The sequence below is a fragment of the Dendropsophus ebraccatus genome, chromosome 3, assembly GCF_027789765.1.
Source record: "Dendropsophus ebraccatus isolate aDenEbr1 chromosome 3, aDenEbr1.pat, whole genome shotgun sequence".
Lineage (NCBI taxonomy): Eukaryota > Metazoa > Chordata > Amphibia > Anura > Hylidae > Dendropsophus > Dendropsophus ebraccatus.
This window is the reverse complement of record NC_091456.1, coordinates 25,028,383-25,044,004: the sequence shown is the minus strand read 5'-3', so window position 1 is coordinate 25,044,004 and position 15,622 is coordinate 25,028,383. Positions and strand designations below refer to the sequence as shown.

At 47.2% G+C, this 15,622-nt stretch overlaps 1 protein-coding gene across 1 annotated transcript; it reads left to right on the top strand.

Moving 5' to 3' along the window:
• Window positions 1–3,404: 3,404 nt before the first annotated feature.
• Window positions 3,405–7,175, top strand: YWHAH (tyrosine 3-monooxygenase/tryptophan 5-monooxygenase activation protein eta). Its single transcript, XM_069964068.1, has 2 exons — window positions 3,405–3,630; window positions 5,669–7,175. Exons 1-2 carry the CDS (start codon window positions 3,544–3,546, stop codon window positions 6,323–6,325), a joined length of 744 nt encoding a protein of 247 aa, XP_069820169.1. The 5' UTR covers window positions 3,405–3,543; the 3' UTR covers window positions 6,326–7,175.
• The last annotated feature ends 8,447 nt before the right edge of the window (window positions 7,176–15,622 follow it).

The window sequence follows — 15,622 nt, the reverse complement described above, 5'->3', positions numbered from 1 at the left end:
GCTTTACTAACCCAAGTCTATACTGTGTAAGGAAGATCGGAAAGGAATCTGTGTTCAAGGGGTTATATCCCAAGTGTAAAAGTTGTCCCGTATACACAAGATAGGAGATAACTAGCAGATCGGTGGGGGTCCCAGTCAGAACTCCCACCGATCACAAGAAGGGAGGTCAGTTGACCCGTAAGTGAATGGAACTGTAGCACGCTTGCTTGCCCCTTGCTCTGTTTACTCTGTATCGAGCTTCCGAATAATGCCAAGCACTGAACTTGGATGTGGAGGGAGAGGTGGCCGAGCGTGTGAACTGCGGCTCCGGTCACTCAACACTAATCTGCTAGTTATTTCCTACAACAAAGTGTATGAGGGGGTTCCAAAAGTTGCCCCCTAAAAGCAGGACTTAGACTGTTATAACAAAGAACTGTATATCCAGCTGTGCTTCCAGAATGTAGAAAAATGCTTTTATTCTCTGGAGCAAAGTGTCACAGGCTTTCTCAAGCTCCTGAAGTGCTGAGGGCTGTAACACCTCCTCGCTCCCCCTCCCATCCCTGATTGTTAGTTTTCAGTGCTGAGACCTGCTTTCAATCTCCTTTCTGCACTATGCATAGAAATTATGTGCAGGGCTAAGCTTCCAGCTAACTGTCAATCAAGCAGGGACAGGGATGGAAGGGGGAGCAAGGAGGCATTACAACTCTCAGAACTTCAAGGGTTTGGGAAAGACTATTTGACACTTTTAACCAGAAGCATTTTTTTATGATATGGAAGCACAGCAGAATATGAAAGGTACCATGTGTTTCCCTGCTTAGGGTACATGCCCGCAACAGAATCGCGCCGCAAAACTCGATGCGGATTCTGCAGCTCGCGGAAAGAATGTTCCGTAGTGTGCACATACCTATAGGGTGCATGCACTCTACTGAATACGCGCGTAAATGGCGCTGCGGATTCTGTTGCTGGCCCCTGCTCGTGGGCGCTCGCATCTCTGCCTGTGCCATAGACTCTGTTCTAGGCACAGATGGATTCCTGTGTCCATCGAAAGTATTGGCATGTCAATTCTTTCGGCGGACGGCGGAATCGCCCCGGCCATAAAATGCCGCAAGCAGGGGCCAGCAACAGAATCCGCAGCGTCCTTTACACGCGTATTCCGTAGAGTGCATGCACCCTAACAGTTTAAGCCGTTCGGACCATGGATTGACGTGACAGATTCTGTTGAAATTTAACACAATTATTGTTCTGCCAGTAGCTAACAGGTGTCTGGCAGTGGCTTATTTACCTTACCCAAGGGGTGTCAAAGTTAGGGTGGTATTACACGGGCTGATGGGGGCCCGATAATACCTGTACACGAGCGCCGATCTGCTAGATCGGCGCTCGTTTACTGGGCCTATTACACGGCCCAATAATCGTTTAACAAGGGCTGCAGGGACATTGTTAACAATGTCCTTGCAGCCCCTGCTTAAACTATATACATTACCTATCCATGGTCCAGGGCTGCTCCTGCGGTCTTCTTCTTCCCAGGTCCCGCGCACTCTAGTACCACCGCGGCCTGTGATTGGCTGAGCGGCCTGTCATCTGACAGGCCACTCTGAAGCTAGAGCACGCGGGACACGGGGAAAAGCGGACCGCAGGAGCAGCCCTGGAGCGTGGATAGGTAATGTATATTGTCAGTCGCCGGCCGCACACCACTATTACATGTAGCGATGTGCGGTCAGCGCCCGACAAATATAGGTTCTAACCTATATCAACGATCAGCCGATGATCATTGTCATCGGCTGATCGTTGTATTTATTAGACGGAGCGATAATCGGACGAAAATCGTTCCGTGTAATAGTACCCCTTGGCTCTCCAACTGTTACAAAACTACAAATCCTATCATGCCCGGACAGCCAAAGCTTTAGCTTTGGCTGTCCGGGCATGATGGGAATTGTAGTTTTATAACAGCTGGAGGGCCTGAGTTTGACGCCAGTTCCTTACCCCATTGAAATATAGTCAGAAGAGCATGGGCCGGAGAAGCAGACGGCTCGCTGTCGTCTCACGTATATGCAGTGTAAGCTGCAGTTAAACGCGTCTATTTTTGTAAGCGATCTCCTGATGATAGATCAGTACTTTAACCTCTGTGAGGACGACCTATCTGTTCTGACGGTTGGCCCCATGTGCAGCACAGAGCATTTACCTTTTTTTTGCTGACTTGCATACATGGAGTTACGGTATACATCAGCCTGATCCCCTATGGGGAATGGCGATTACCTTATGATTTACGGGTTGTCCAGCAAAAAATCTTTTTCTTTCAAATCAACTGGTGTCAGAAAGTTATATAGATTTGTAATTTACTTCTATTAAAAAAATCTCAGGCCTTTCCATACTTATCAGCTGCTGTATGCCCTGCAGGAAATGTTGTTTTATTTTCAGTCTGACACAGTGCTCTCTGCTGACATCTCTGGCCGAGACAGGAACTGTCCAGGAATTCATAGAAAACCGAGACAGTCTCGGCCAGAGATGTCAGCAGAGAGCACTATCAGACTGAAAATAAAACACCACTTCCTGCAGGACATACAGCAGCTAATACGTATGGGACGACTTTAAATTTTTTAATAGAAGTTAATTACAAATCTATATAACTTTGTGATATCGGTTGATTTGAAAGAAAAAGATTGTCGCCGGAAACCCCTTTAACGAGTGTGCTTTATTTTATGCTTTTCTCTAGCTAGTGCATAGGTGGGTATAGGAACCAATGACTTTATAGCATCGATCCCACCCCCCCAACCTGTGGCTTTTCTGCTGTTGCATGATGGGATTTGTAGTTTTTGCAACAGTCACGGGTTGGGAAATTTGGTTGCTATGGGCAACTACCCCTCTTTCCCTGCAGTTGCCTTGATGAATGCCGCCATATTGTCTACGATTGTCGATATTATATGATACGTCTGTCCGCAGACACGTGTCAAACTCAGGCCCTCCAGCTGTTGCAAAACTACAATTCCCATCATGCCTGGATTCGGCTGTCCAGGCATGATGGGAGTTGTAGTTTTGCAACAGCTGGAGGGCCTGAGCTGGAGGGCCTGAGTTTGATGCCTCTGAATTTTCTGCTGTGGGGCTCTCTTCTACATCTTCTACATCTTCTTCTTCTTCCTCTTCTCCTTCTTAAAGGTGAGGATTTTGTTCCAATAAAATTCTAACCAAATCCACTCCTAGTCCTGTCTTCCTTTAAAGCAAGCAGAGCTAGAGGAGACAGTCTGCAGAAAAGCAATGGTGTATGCCTGCCGACCCCCCGAGTCTGTTCCATGGCCGCCCCTCCCTCGCTCGCTTCCTCCGCTCTCCACCTCTTTGCTGTGCATTGCAGCAATCGCACTGCGCATGCCTTATAGTAGTGGCTATAAATAGCTCATGACGTCATCTAGAAATGTTCACGAAAGCCACGCCCTCCGGCCACGCCCATCTATAGTGCGTCCCGGCTGCACCGCTGCAAGTAGCAGAACCGGGTGCAACACGACAGAGGCTGAGCGAGAGGAGAAGCCCGTTACTTCTGCCGGTTACTTCTACTTAGACCCGCCCAGGGACAGCATGGCGGACCGGGAGCAGTTGCTCCAGAGAGCCCGATTGGCAGAACAGGCAGAGAGATATGAAGATATGGCTGCAGCTATGAAATCGGTGAGTGTGGGGGGGAGAGAAGAGGAAGTAGGGTGCAGGAGAGGAAGAGGGGGTACCCCGGGGGAGAGAGAAGAGGAAGAAGGGTGCAGGAAGAGGAGGTACCCCGGGGGAGAGAGAAGAGGAAGAAGGGTGCAGGGAGAGCAGAGGAAGAGGGGGTACCTGGGAGAGAGAAGAGGAAGAGGGGTGCCGTGAGAGCAGAGGAAGAGGGGGTACCCCGGGGGAGAGAGAAGAGGAAGAAGGGTGCAGGGAGAGCAGAGGAAAAGGGGGCTACCCCAGGGGAGAGCAGAGGAAGAGGGGTGCGGGGAGAGCAGAGGAAGAGTGGGTACCCGGGAGAGAGAAGAGGAAGAAGGGGTACAGGGGGAGAGCAGAGGAAGAAGGGTGCAGGGAGAGCAGAGGAAGAGGGGGTACCCCGGGGAAGAGAAGAGGAAGAGGGGGTACCCTGGGGGAGAGAAGAGGAAGAGGGGGTACTCCAGGGGGAGAGAAGAGGAACAAGGGGTACGGGGGAGAGCAGAGGAAGAGGGGGTACCCCGGGGGAGAGAAGAGGAAGAGGGGTACGGGGAGAGCAGAGGAAGAGGGGTACCCCGGGGGAGAGCAGAGGAAGAGGGGGTACCCCGGGGGAGAGAAGAGGAACAAGGGGTACGGGGGAGAGAAGAGGAACAAGGGTGCAGAGGAAGAGGGGGTACCCAGGGGAGAGAAGAGGATCAAGGAGTACAGGGGGAGAGAAGAGGAAGAAGGGTGCAGGGAGAGCAGAGGAAAAGGGGGCTAACCCAGGGGAAAGAAGAGGAAGAGGGGTGCGGGGAGAGCAGAGGAAGAGGGGGTACCCCGGGGGAGAGAAGAGGAACAAGGGGTATGGGGGAGAGAAGAGGAACAAGGGTGCAGGGAGAGCAGAGGAAGAGGGGGTACCCGGGGGAGAGCAGAGGAAGAGGGGGTACCCCGGGGGAGAGAAGAGGAAGGGGGGTGCAGGGAGAGCAGAGGAAGGGGGGTGCAGGGAGAGGAAGAGGGGGTACCCCGGGGGAGAGAGAGCAGAGGAAGAAGGGTGCAGGGAGAGCAGAGGAAAAGGGGGCTACCCCAGGGGAGAGAAGAGGAAGAGGGGTGCGGGGAGAGCAGAGGAAAAGGGGGTACCCTGGGGGAGAAAGCAGAGGAAGAGGAGGCACAGGCATCAGGCTACCTAAATAGAGAAAATCCCTCATGTTAACCTCTTATAGTCTCATACTAACCACCTATAACCCTACATATTCCTATATTATCCCCTTATGGTCTCATACTAACCACCTATAACCCTACATATTCCTATATTATCCCCTTACAGCCTCACACTAACCACCTATAGTCCCGTATTATCCCTTTATATCGTTATAGTCTCTATCAATGGTGGAAAGAAGAGCCCAGTCTCAGTGAAGCACCCAGACTGGCTCTTGATTTTGACAGATGGCTGACTACTCCATACCTGATGTGCCATCGCCTTCATCGGGCACCGCTCTGGGTGGTTCTGTTATAAAGTGCTGGGCGTAAAGATTTACCCGTAATGTCATAAATCTTTCCCAGATGGTGACGAGACAAATGTGATACTTGACAAGGTCTTTACATTGTAGAGTGGAGTGGCCAGCTGCAGGGTGGAGTTGCCATGTGACGGGTGGGCACTCGGGGTATATGTGCCTGGTTATTAGAATATGAACCAGGTGGGAGGTGCTGAATGCTGGTGCATGTCTAATTGTGGGATGACTGGTGTCTGTGCCAGTGCCTAGGGCATGTATGTCTGGCTGCGTCTGCCCGTTGCTTCCCATTTGCATGACTGTCTTGTCTGGTTATGTGCTTATTGCAGACTAGGGGGTATATATGTGTATATATATATATATATATATATATATATATATATATATATAAAATATGTTCATATGTTGTTGCTATATAAGTAAAGATAAGTAAGGATTTATCTACATAATTGAGATATTGCCTGGCCGGTGGTTTATCCTGTCCTGGGCTGTTACGCGTATGTGTCGGTCCCTGATGAGCTGAACGTTTCGCCCCTTCTACGCAGGTTACGGAACTCAATGAACCGTTGTCTAATGAGGATCGGAACTTGCTGTCCGTCGCCTATAAGAATGTAGTCGGAGCTCGTCGATCTTCCTGGCGAGTGATCAGCAGCATTGAGCAGAAGACGCTGGCCGACGGCAACGAGAAGAAGCTGGAGAAGGTGAAAGCGTACAGGGAGAAGATCGAGGCCGAGCTGGAAGGAGTATGTAGCGAAGTGCTGTCGCTGCTCGACAAATTCCTCATCAAGAATTGCAATGACTTCCAGTATGAAAGCAAAGTCTTCTACCTGAAGATGAAGGGGGATTACTATCGGTACCTCTCCGAAGTGGGCTCTGGGGACAGGAAGCGAAGCGTGACCGAAGCCTCCGAAGCTGCGTACAAGGAGGCCTTTGAGATCAGCAAGGAACACATGCAGCCTACCCACCCCATCCGCCTGGGCTTGGCCCTCAATTTCTCCGTCTTCTATTATGAGATACAGGGTAACCCCGAGCAGGCCTGTCTCCTTGCCAAGCAGGCCTTTGATGATGCTATCGCTGAGCTGGACACGCTAAATGAGGATTCCTACAAGGACTCCACCCTCATCATGCAGCTCCTACGTGACAACCTGACCCTGTGGACAAGTGACCAGCAAGATGAAGAGACCGGTGAAGGCAATAACTAAAGAGGGTTTTGCGTCTTGCTACAGCCCATTAACTACCCGCTCCCCTCCACCACATGCCACCCCCCCACCGCTACCCCTGACATGTCCCTGTGCTTATCATATCCGTATCATTGGCACAACTGCTCATATTGCTACGTGCCCGGGGAGACGGGTTACCGTGGCGTCCTCTTGGGCATTGCTGGATTGCGTTGGTGCATCAGCCGTTACTCGGGCTGCCCTCGCATAGATCAGGGGATTAAGGGAAGCTGCTGTTACAGAGAGGCGCCCGCGCTCTCCTTGCCGATAGGGCACGTACGGGCTGGAACGATGCAAAGTGGTCCCGTTTTATTTTGTAACGAAACTGGTTTTAGTTTCCATTTGTGCAGCATTCCCTGTGCATGTAAAGGACTCCCCACTTTATATTTTGTCTCTTTGCGTGGAGGCACCCCGTAGCTCCGGCTGTGGTTGGCTGCCGATCGCATAAAGTGGAGGATTGGGGGGGGGGGGTCTACCTGTTTTTGTTAGCTAACAATAGACGTTTTTTAAATGTGAGCTTTGTGAAGTTTCTATTTGCCCTTTTAACTTATGTCGTGATAACTCTGCACCCTTATGAGTTTGAATGCCCTGAAAGTACCTGTGTTTCTTTTTTTTTTTTTTTTTTTATTTCTTAATCATTCTAATTATTACGGTAAATTTTCAAGGGCCTCATTATTTGGTTGTAAAGCCTTGTGTAGGCCAGGCCTTCTCAGGACTGACTGCATCTGCACAGTGTGTATTAGCCTGTTATGATGGATGCCAATAAAATGCCAGACACCCAATATAAATGTTTTGGAATTCTGTGGATGAAATAAATGCTGCTTTGAGGATATTATGACTGTATGCGCTTCTCGTTTCTTTGATAATATAGACTTGAGCATTTCCTGTTCCTTATTTTCTAGGAATGATGAGCTGCATGGCAGTAACTCCTGGTTGTCGTTGTAGGTGAGATTGAAGAACGCTATCTTAAAGGGGTACTCCGGCGAAATTTTTTTAAAAAATCATTTGGTTATAGAATGTTGTATAGATTTTTCATTTCTATTTAAAAATGTCAATTAGTCCTCAGCTGCTGTATGCCCTGCAGGAAGTGGTGTTTTCTTCCAAGTCTAACACATTGCTTCTGCTGCCACCTCTGTCCAGAGCAGTAACAAATCCTCATAGAAAACCTTTACTGCTCTAGACAGTTCCTGACATGGACAGAGGTGGCAGCAGAGAGCACTGTGTCAGACTGGAAAGAATCCACCACTTCCTGCAGGACATACAGCAGCTGATAAGTACTGGAAAAGTTTCGCCAGAGTACCTCTGGTGAAATAAGTTTTATTCTTCGGACACCAGTAGGCTTCTGAAGTTACTGGTAATACCTGTAATATAACAGATTGGACTTCTGTGGAAGTAGTATGCATGCTTAGAGTCACAGTAGTGTGTATATTCCACATTTTATTTCACATCAGTTATCAAGTTTTCACTCCCATCCCTGTTCAGTCATTTTACCATTTCAAAATTGTGGTAAATAGTGCAAATTTTCCTTATAAGACGACAGACCTTACCCTATGGTATTGTGTGCACATTATCCACATGTCCAAGTGCTATATAGACTGGTGAACGATGTAGTAGTTATACTGACCTTTATGCATGTCACGTGTGCATTTAATCATATTAAAGGGAATCTATCAGCAGTTTTGGATGACAAACCCTTAAAGGAGAAGTCCAGCTAAATTTTTTAGTAAAGTATTGTATTGGCCTCCAAAAGTTATACAAATCAGCACTATATACTTATGTTGCATTCACATATTCTGTGTTCCACACGGAACATAGACATGGAATGCCTGTAACGGACTTCTCCCCCCACCCGGGCAGCATCTGTGCTGGGAGCGGGGGAACTGTACAGATATGCGCTGCACTGTAATGACAGAGCCGCACAGCTGATTCATTATAGCGCTGCGCATATCTGTACAGTTCCCCCGCCCTCAGCATCATATCACAGATGCTGCCCGGGCGGCAGGAAAAGTCCGTTACAGGCATTCCACCAATGCAGCCTCATTACGGGAAATGCTTATAAAGTATTTTTTTTCCCTGCACTTACTACTGCATCAAGGCTTCACTTCCTGGATAACATGGTGATGTCACTTCCTGGATAACATGGTGATGTCACTTCCTGGATAACATGGTGATGTCACGACCTGATTCCCAGAGCTGTGCGGGCTGTTGCTGCTGGAGAGGGTGATGGTAGGGGGACACTGAGGGACACAGGGCACTGGAGGGGCACTGAGCATCCCTCTGCCATCATCCTCTCCAGCAGCCACAGCCCGCACAGCTCTGGGAGTCGGGTCGTGACATCACCATGTTATCCAGGAAGTGACATCACCATGTTATCCAGGAAGTGACATCACCATGTTATCCAGGAAGTGACATCACCATTTTATCCAGGAAGTGAGGCCTTGATGCAGTAGTAAGTGCAGGGGAAAAAGCACTTCATAAGCATTTCCCATAATAAGTGTATATTGGTGATTTGTATAACTTTTGGGGGGCAATACAATTCTTTAATAAAACAATTTGCCAAACGTCTTTACATTTATTGTACAGGGGAGTGGAATCATACCTTGTCTGCATGACTGAGATAAATACTGTTCTGTTCCCTAGCTGTTAAAGAAACAGACTCTTCTTTGGTGCTTGAAGCTTCCTGCATTGAGCGCTGCCCTTGTCCCACCTCTTGTATGACTGACAGCCCTAGCATCCAATCAGACCACTTGTGTTGGCAGTTGGAGGTGAAGGGAGGGATCAGGAAAGCTTGTCAATGCAGGGAGCGCTGTGCACCAAAGAAGAGCTTGCCTCTTTGACACTTGTGTTGGTCAGGGCATAGCACTGCATGACTAAAACCTAAGGTGTGATTCTACCCCAATGACTCATGTCTTTAAAGAGGATGTACCACCAGATACATCCTCTTTAAGCTTAACCCACAGATCGAACGTCGCCGTCACGGGGAAGCTGCGCTGCTCTGTGCATCGGAACCGGCCAGTACTCAAGCACTGGAGGCCGGCCGGGCTGCCCCCAATGGGTGGGAATTCCCTTCACTGTATGACGCGGCTCCATTCATTCTAACGGAGCCACGTCATACAGGGAAGGGGAATTCCCTCCCACTGGGGGCAGCCCAGCCGACCTCCAGTGCTTGAGCACCCGCCGGTTCCGGTGCATAGAACTGCGCCGTGCACGGGAACCAGGCCGTTCAATCCATGGGTTCAGCTTAAAGAGAATGTACCTGGTGGTACATCCTCTTTAAGGAGGTATCAGCTGTTTTGGAAGCCTTTTAAGAAGCAAAGGCCATTGTAGGTTTCTCCTCTGCTCTTGGTTTTTTTTTCCCCATTGGCTTTGCTTTTAGAGCTGATTGGGATTTTTTTATTCCTTTTTAAAGGGAATGTGTCCTAAGACCTCTTGTTTAAATCAAGCTTTTATGTTATGCATATTTAAGATTTTTCCCATGATTTTCCCATGAATATATATATATTCCTGAAATTGTGCACTTTTAATTCTTACCACTAGGCTTAAAAGACTTTGAGGCTTCCTGATCTGTCATTTCCCAGCGGTTTTTATCACAGTACATTGGCAGGTGACACCAGTGTATAGATATCTGAGGTACACACAATAGCTGTTTCTCACAATACAGTGCCCCCCTTCCTGTAGAACGACCTCTATAAAGGTCACAGAGCATGCCCAGAAGCCTTTATCATTCATCTTAATGTCCTGACTATGGTGGTCTCTGGAACTTGCAGTAAAGCATATCTCAAAATGCTGTTACAATAACTGTGGCAAGATGGCAGCCCCCTTTACAAAAAGCTAGATTAAAAAAATTAAAATCACACAAGAAACTGGGAAAAAATTTTTTTTTAGGTTTTACGTTCCCTTTAAATCTTGGTTAAGGGCATACATGATTGAGATTTTTTTTTTTTTAATAAATTCAGGGCTGTCAGCGCCATGTTACTCTGAGGATCTTGGATGCTCCTTTGAGATCAGTAACATAAAAACTTACAGATGCTTGTTGACTCATCTCAACCCGGCTTTTAACCCCATAAATGCCCCCTCCTCCTCCCCAGGACGCGGACATCTTCTCCTCACGGCCTGGCCCTCTGAAGTGCTTCCCGAATGTGACCTGGATATTACAACACAGGTAATGGGTGAAAACGGGAAGGTCTATGGCAGTCTCCACAGCAACAGAGTGAGATTTATCGAGGCTTCTGTTTCCATGGTAACGGGACAAGAGCGATTTATGCAGCAGAATGCTTTTTGCTTAGTGTGTGGTGCTGTTTGACGTTTCTGACGGCCACGTTTCACACACATCCTCCTTTCTAGATATTCTACATCTAGGAATCGTGTCAAATTAACATGGTCGGGGAAAAAAAAAAAAAATCTCGCTGCTTTGTCGATTCTGGGGGCATCGACAGCGACGTATCCTTCAGCCATCGCTCTGAGAATTACATTTAAGGTAGCTGAAGATGTCGCCTTGGAGATGGAATGATGTCATAGGTTTCTATGGTAACAGAATGCTGTGATTATAGATAAAGTAGACAATTGCAGCATTCATATATCTGTTATTTAACGGTATTAACCTATCCATTCACTATACCAGTAGTGAGATTAGTAATATTTAGTATATTTTGTTGCATCTTATTGATATGGTTTTGTTTCTGTGTGTTTTATTAGGTCATTTTCACATGACCGTGTACCATCAGTATTGCATAGCGGGCTGAAAACAAAGGAAATACGCTGAAACGTGGAGGCATCCTTTACATAGACTTGAGGGTCCATTCACACATACAGGACCTGGAGCAGATTTGATGCTGTGTTCCATCAAGCAGATGCATTATAGGCGGCAAATCCTGTATGTGTGAATGGCGCTTTAGTTCAGCTAGGACATCGATGATGCTGACATCCCTGCTCATCAGCTTTGTGGGGTGAGCTGCAGTAGCATAGGTAAAACAGTACACAGGAGCTGGAAGCTTCGGCTCTGTACATTGTATATGCCTGGTGCCACCACTACACAATATGTTAAAGGGGAATTATTCTGGGCTAGGGGGGGGGGGGCGATAAAAAAAGATGTCATATTTGCTTATGCCACTGCTTACGCAGTTCTGCGTCCCGCTCCTGGACCCCAGCTGGCTGTCTTCGTAGCTTCCCTCCAGCTATGTCACAACCCAGTTAAGGGATGCCCCGCTCAGCCAGTCAGTGCCTGGGGGGGGGGGCACCTTCAGTCACCTTCACCCACTGGGTCGTGACGCACCCAAAAAACGGGAGGACACCCGGCAGGGTAGGGGAGCCCGGTGATGCAGCGCAGCACGGAGACAAGTGAGCATATTGGGGAACATTTATGAAGTCCGGCGTTTTTTACACTGGGCTTACAAATGTCCCCGCAGTTCAGGGGATTTATGTAGAGGCGCATTGCCTCTATATAAATCCCGATCACACGGAGCCTGTCCGTGCGAAAATTTTGAAACCTACGCCAGCTCAGAGCTGGCGTAGGTTTCAGTATCATTTTTGCAGGAAATAAATGATAAATGTGGCGCATGCAGAGGCCGTGCCCCCTCTGCGTGCAGCCGCACCCCCCTGTAAGGCCCCCTCTCCACCCCACTGGCGAAGGCGGCACAGATGGGGCAGATGCGAAAAAAATATTTGCAAAAATACTGTTTGCAAATATTTTTACGCCGATTTGCCCCATCTGCGCCTAAAAAAGGCATTTATGCCTTTTCATACATGTCCCCCATTGTCTTTTTTAAGTCGTCCCCCGCCAATAATGATTTTTTTTGCCACCCCACCGGACTTCTCCTTTTAGTTGAGGCTTCCGGCTCCTATACATTGTTTATTTCCGGCACTGAGGCTCGCTGTCAACAGCTGATCAATTGGCCAATGATGGCCTATCCTGAGGGTAGTTATTCCCCGAAAACACCTTAAGGGTAGCTTCACATGTACTGTATCGCAGTGATCTGCAGCAGATCTGACTAAATGAATGTACACAGCATCAAATCTGCTGCGGATACGCAGCAGAAAATCCACTGCATTTCGGTACGTATGAAGCGACCCTTAGGGTCCATTTACACCTATAGGATCTGCAGCAGATTAGAAGCTGCAGATTTAAAGGGGTTGTCTGGGATAAAATTATATTTTTGCTTTGCTTCCGGGGCTGCAGGGGACATGTCATTGAGCTGTACTCACCTGTCTCGCTCTGCTGCCGAGTCCCGAGCCACTGCTGCTGTCAACGATTTCAAAACATCCAGTGATATGCCGTTCCCTCTGGAAACTAAAGCTCAGTATTGAAAACAGTATAAAGCCTGTGCTGAGAATTCATTTCCGGAAGGTGCAGCACATCACTAGATCTTTTAAATATGCTAACGGGCAGAGAGCAGGTGGCTCAGGACTCGGCAGCAGCGGCGGAGCAGGTAAGTATACCTCACTGACATGTGCTCAGCCCTGGCAGCATTGCTAAATATAATTTTATCCCAGACAACCCCTTTAATGCTGTGTTCAGTAATTTAATTACATTGATATCTGCGGCAAATCCTTTAGGTGTGAATTTGCCCTAAATGTGTTATTCTGTGGCGTGTGAGGAGTATTTCAATACAGGTGAAAAATACATCTGTACATAGCCGGCAGTAGAGCACTTGTTTAGCATCAGCGATCTCTCTCGACTCCCTCAGGCACATGTTCTGAATAGGGAGAGGGTGAGTAAGGTGACTGTACATCATCAATAACTGAACCTGGTCTAGGGAGAGGGGTAAAACTCAGACAGACAGCTCGAGTGCCAGATTATGCCTCCAAGAACAAAGGGATTGGGCAGTGAAAATCCATCACATCTGACCCTTCTCTCCACTAACATCATCTGTCAGTTGTGAGGCAGGAGGCCCCCATACACCTGCCAAACTCCTCTAGTGATGGCGTATCTTCCTTCAAATGATCCTTGGAATTCTGAAATCCAACTACCTGATCCTACCTGGTATGCTGAGTGGCTCAAACACACAGGTGTTCATCCAGTCCCACTAGAATCATCTAATCAGGCCAGTTTTAGTCAAAATAAAAAAAATAGAGATGCGCACAACTCAAGCATGCTGGGTCTGTTCTAACCCGAGCGTGCAGAATTGGATTTGCAGTGGTTGCAGAAGTTAGGCTGTATCCATGTTTTCCAGTAATCCCTAGGACTGCATCCAACTTCTTCAGCCACCGATCAAATATTGCATGTCCAAGGTTGAATTTAACAGCAGGTTTTAAGACCACAGAATCCTGAGGATAAAGGGGATTTTCTTACCTTCACCCTTAAGCTTTGTTTTCGCAAAATCTTCAGTTTAATTAATATGTAAGTTAGATGGATTGGTGCACTGGGGCAGGACTACCCTCAGTGCACTGATCTGACCCACCTCTCCTCTTGAATATTGAGGCGGCGTTCTGCAGTGACTTCACTCTTGCGCTCATTGTAGATCTATTAAAACTGTTATGTGGACATTCTGAATAACATATAAAACAAATGAAACAAACATTTAGAAATGGGATGTGTGTTTAGCATGGACCAATAAGGAGGTGAGAATCACAGAGCTGTGCAGGAGGACAGTGACATAAACTTCTCTATACAGCAGTGTGTATAGCTGAGTGTAAGTATAAGCACATTATAGCAGCAGTGTGTATAGCTGAGTGTAAGTGTAAGCACATTATAGCAGCAGTGTGTATAGCTGAGTGTAAGTGTAAGCACATTATAGCAGCAGTGTGTATAGCTGAGTGTAAGTGCAGGCACATAGCAGCAGTGTGTATATCTGAGTGTGAGTTCAGGCACATTATAGCAGTGTGTATAGCTGAGTGTGAGTTCAGGCACATTATAGCAGCAGTGTGTATAGCTGAGTGTAAGTGCAGACACATTATAGCAGGATTGAAGAGGATGGGAAACACGGGGCTAACAGAGACTGCAGGGAGTATAGTGGAATGAGCATGGCAGATGTGGGCACATACATGCAGCACTCTCTGTCCGGGTTTATAGCTAGATTACCTCCACATTCCTGTCCCCTGATGCAGGCCCCAGCCTGAAGTGGAACTGCCATGATTTGGAAGGTGAGGGAGACTTCCTCGGTCAGAGTACAGGGCTGTAGACCCCGCTATGCAGACCATGCCCCTCCCCCATTCCTCCTCCCACCGAGTACAGGGAGCTCTTAAACCAAAGCAATGCTCTTAAAACAAGTTACAATTTAAAAAAAACTGTGAGCTCTTCTTGCAAAACGCTCTCAATCCAAGTTACTCTTAAACCAAGATATAACTGTATTTTGATAACTTTATTAGTTTTATCAATTCCAAAATCTCATCTAGTTTCTCTGGGTCATCACTAGTGTAGCGCGGATCTGTCAAAATCTTCAGTTTTGGCAATGTTCTGGACCCCAAGGCTCAGTGTTTGATTCTCGGTGGCTGGAGAAGTTAGATGTTACCCTAGGGCTGCCAGGAAAACATGGATACAGCCGATGGCTTTTTTCCTCCAATATCACAAAACTTAATATATTATACTAATATAAAAATTACATTAAAATAAAGCCCTTATTATAACAGAAAAAGTGCTTAAAAATTGAAATCCACATGTACTGTAAATTCAAAACTGTGTCTGGCCCTTAAAGGGATTATCCAGCATTTTACAACTTGTAGTATAAGCTGCTGTCATATAGAGAACAGTAAAGAGAGTATACTTACCTGTCCATGCTCCCCCGGTGCCCTGTTGTGGTGTCGACAGTGTCCCCCACTGACTGTAGCACCTCTACTTCTGAGAAAAACTTGCCTTGCGACCGCAACAGGACACCGGTGGATCATGGACAGGTAAGTATAGGCTCTTGTTTTCTATGAGAAATCAGAAATATATAAAAAATTATGTAACACCAGATAACCTCTCTAAGGGGGTAAATGGGTCCAGTCTTAGGTTAGGTTCATATGGGCTAAGTCCATGCCTAGGTGAAGTGCTGCTCTGTGTTTTTTCTAAGCAACATTCAGCCTAGTATGCCACCTCTGAAGCTACCATTCATTTCAATGGGGGTTTCAGGCAGTAACTGTGTGCAAAAGGAGTGACATTTCACTTTTTGTATGCAATTACCAATCTCCCATTGATGCATAAAAAAATATGGAGGTGGGGGGGGGATGATCTGTCAATATATCTGTTATGTTGATATTGCAGCAAGAAGTATTAACTTTCATTCCTGCTACCTGAAACATAAGGATTAGTAACTGATGGGTTTGACCCTTTCACTGCTGCTAACTATATGGTGCAATGAGATAGCA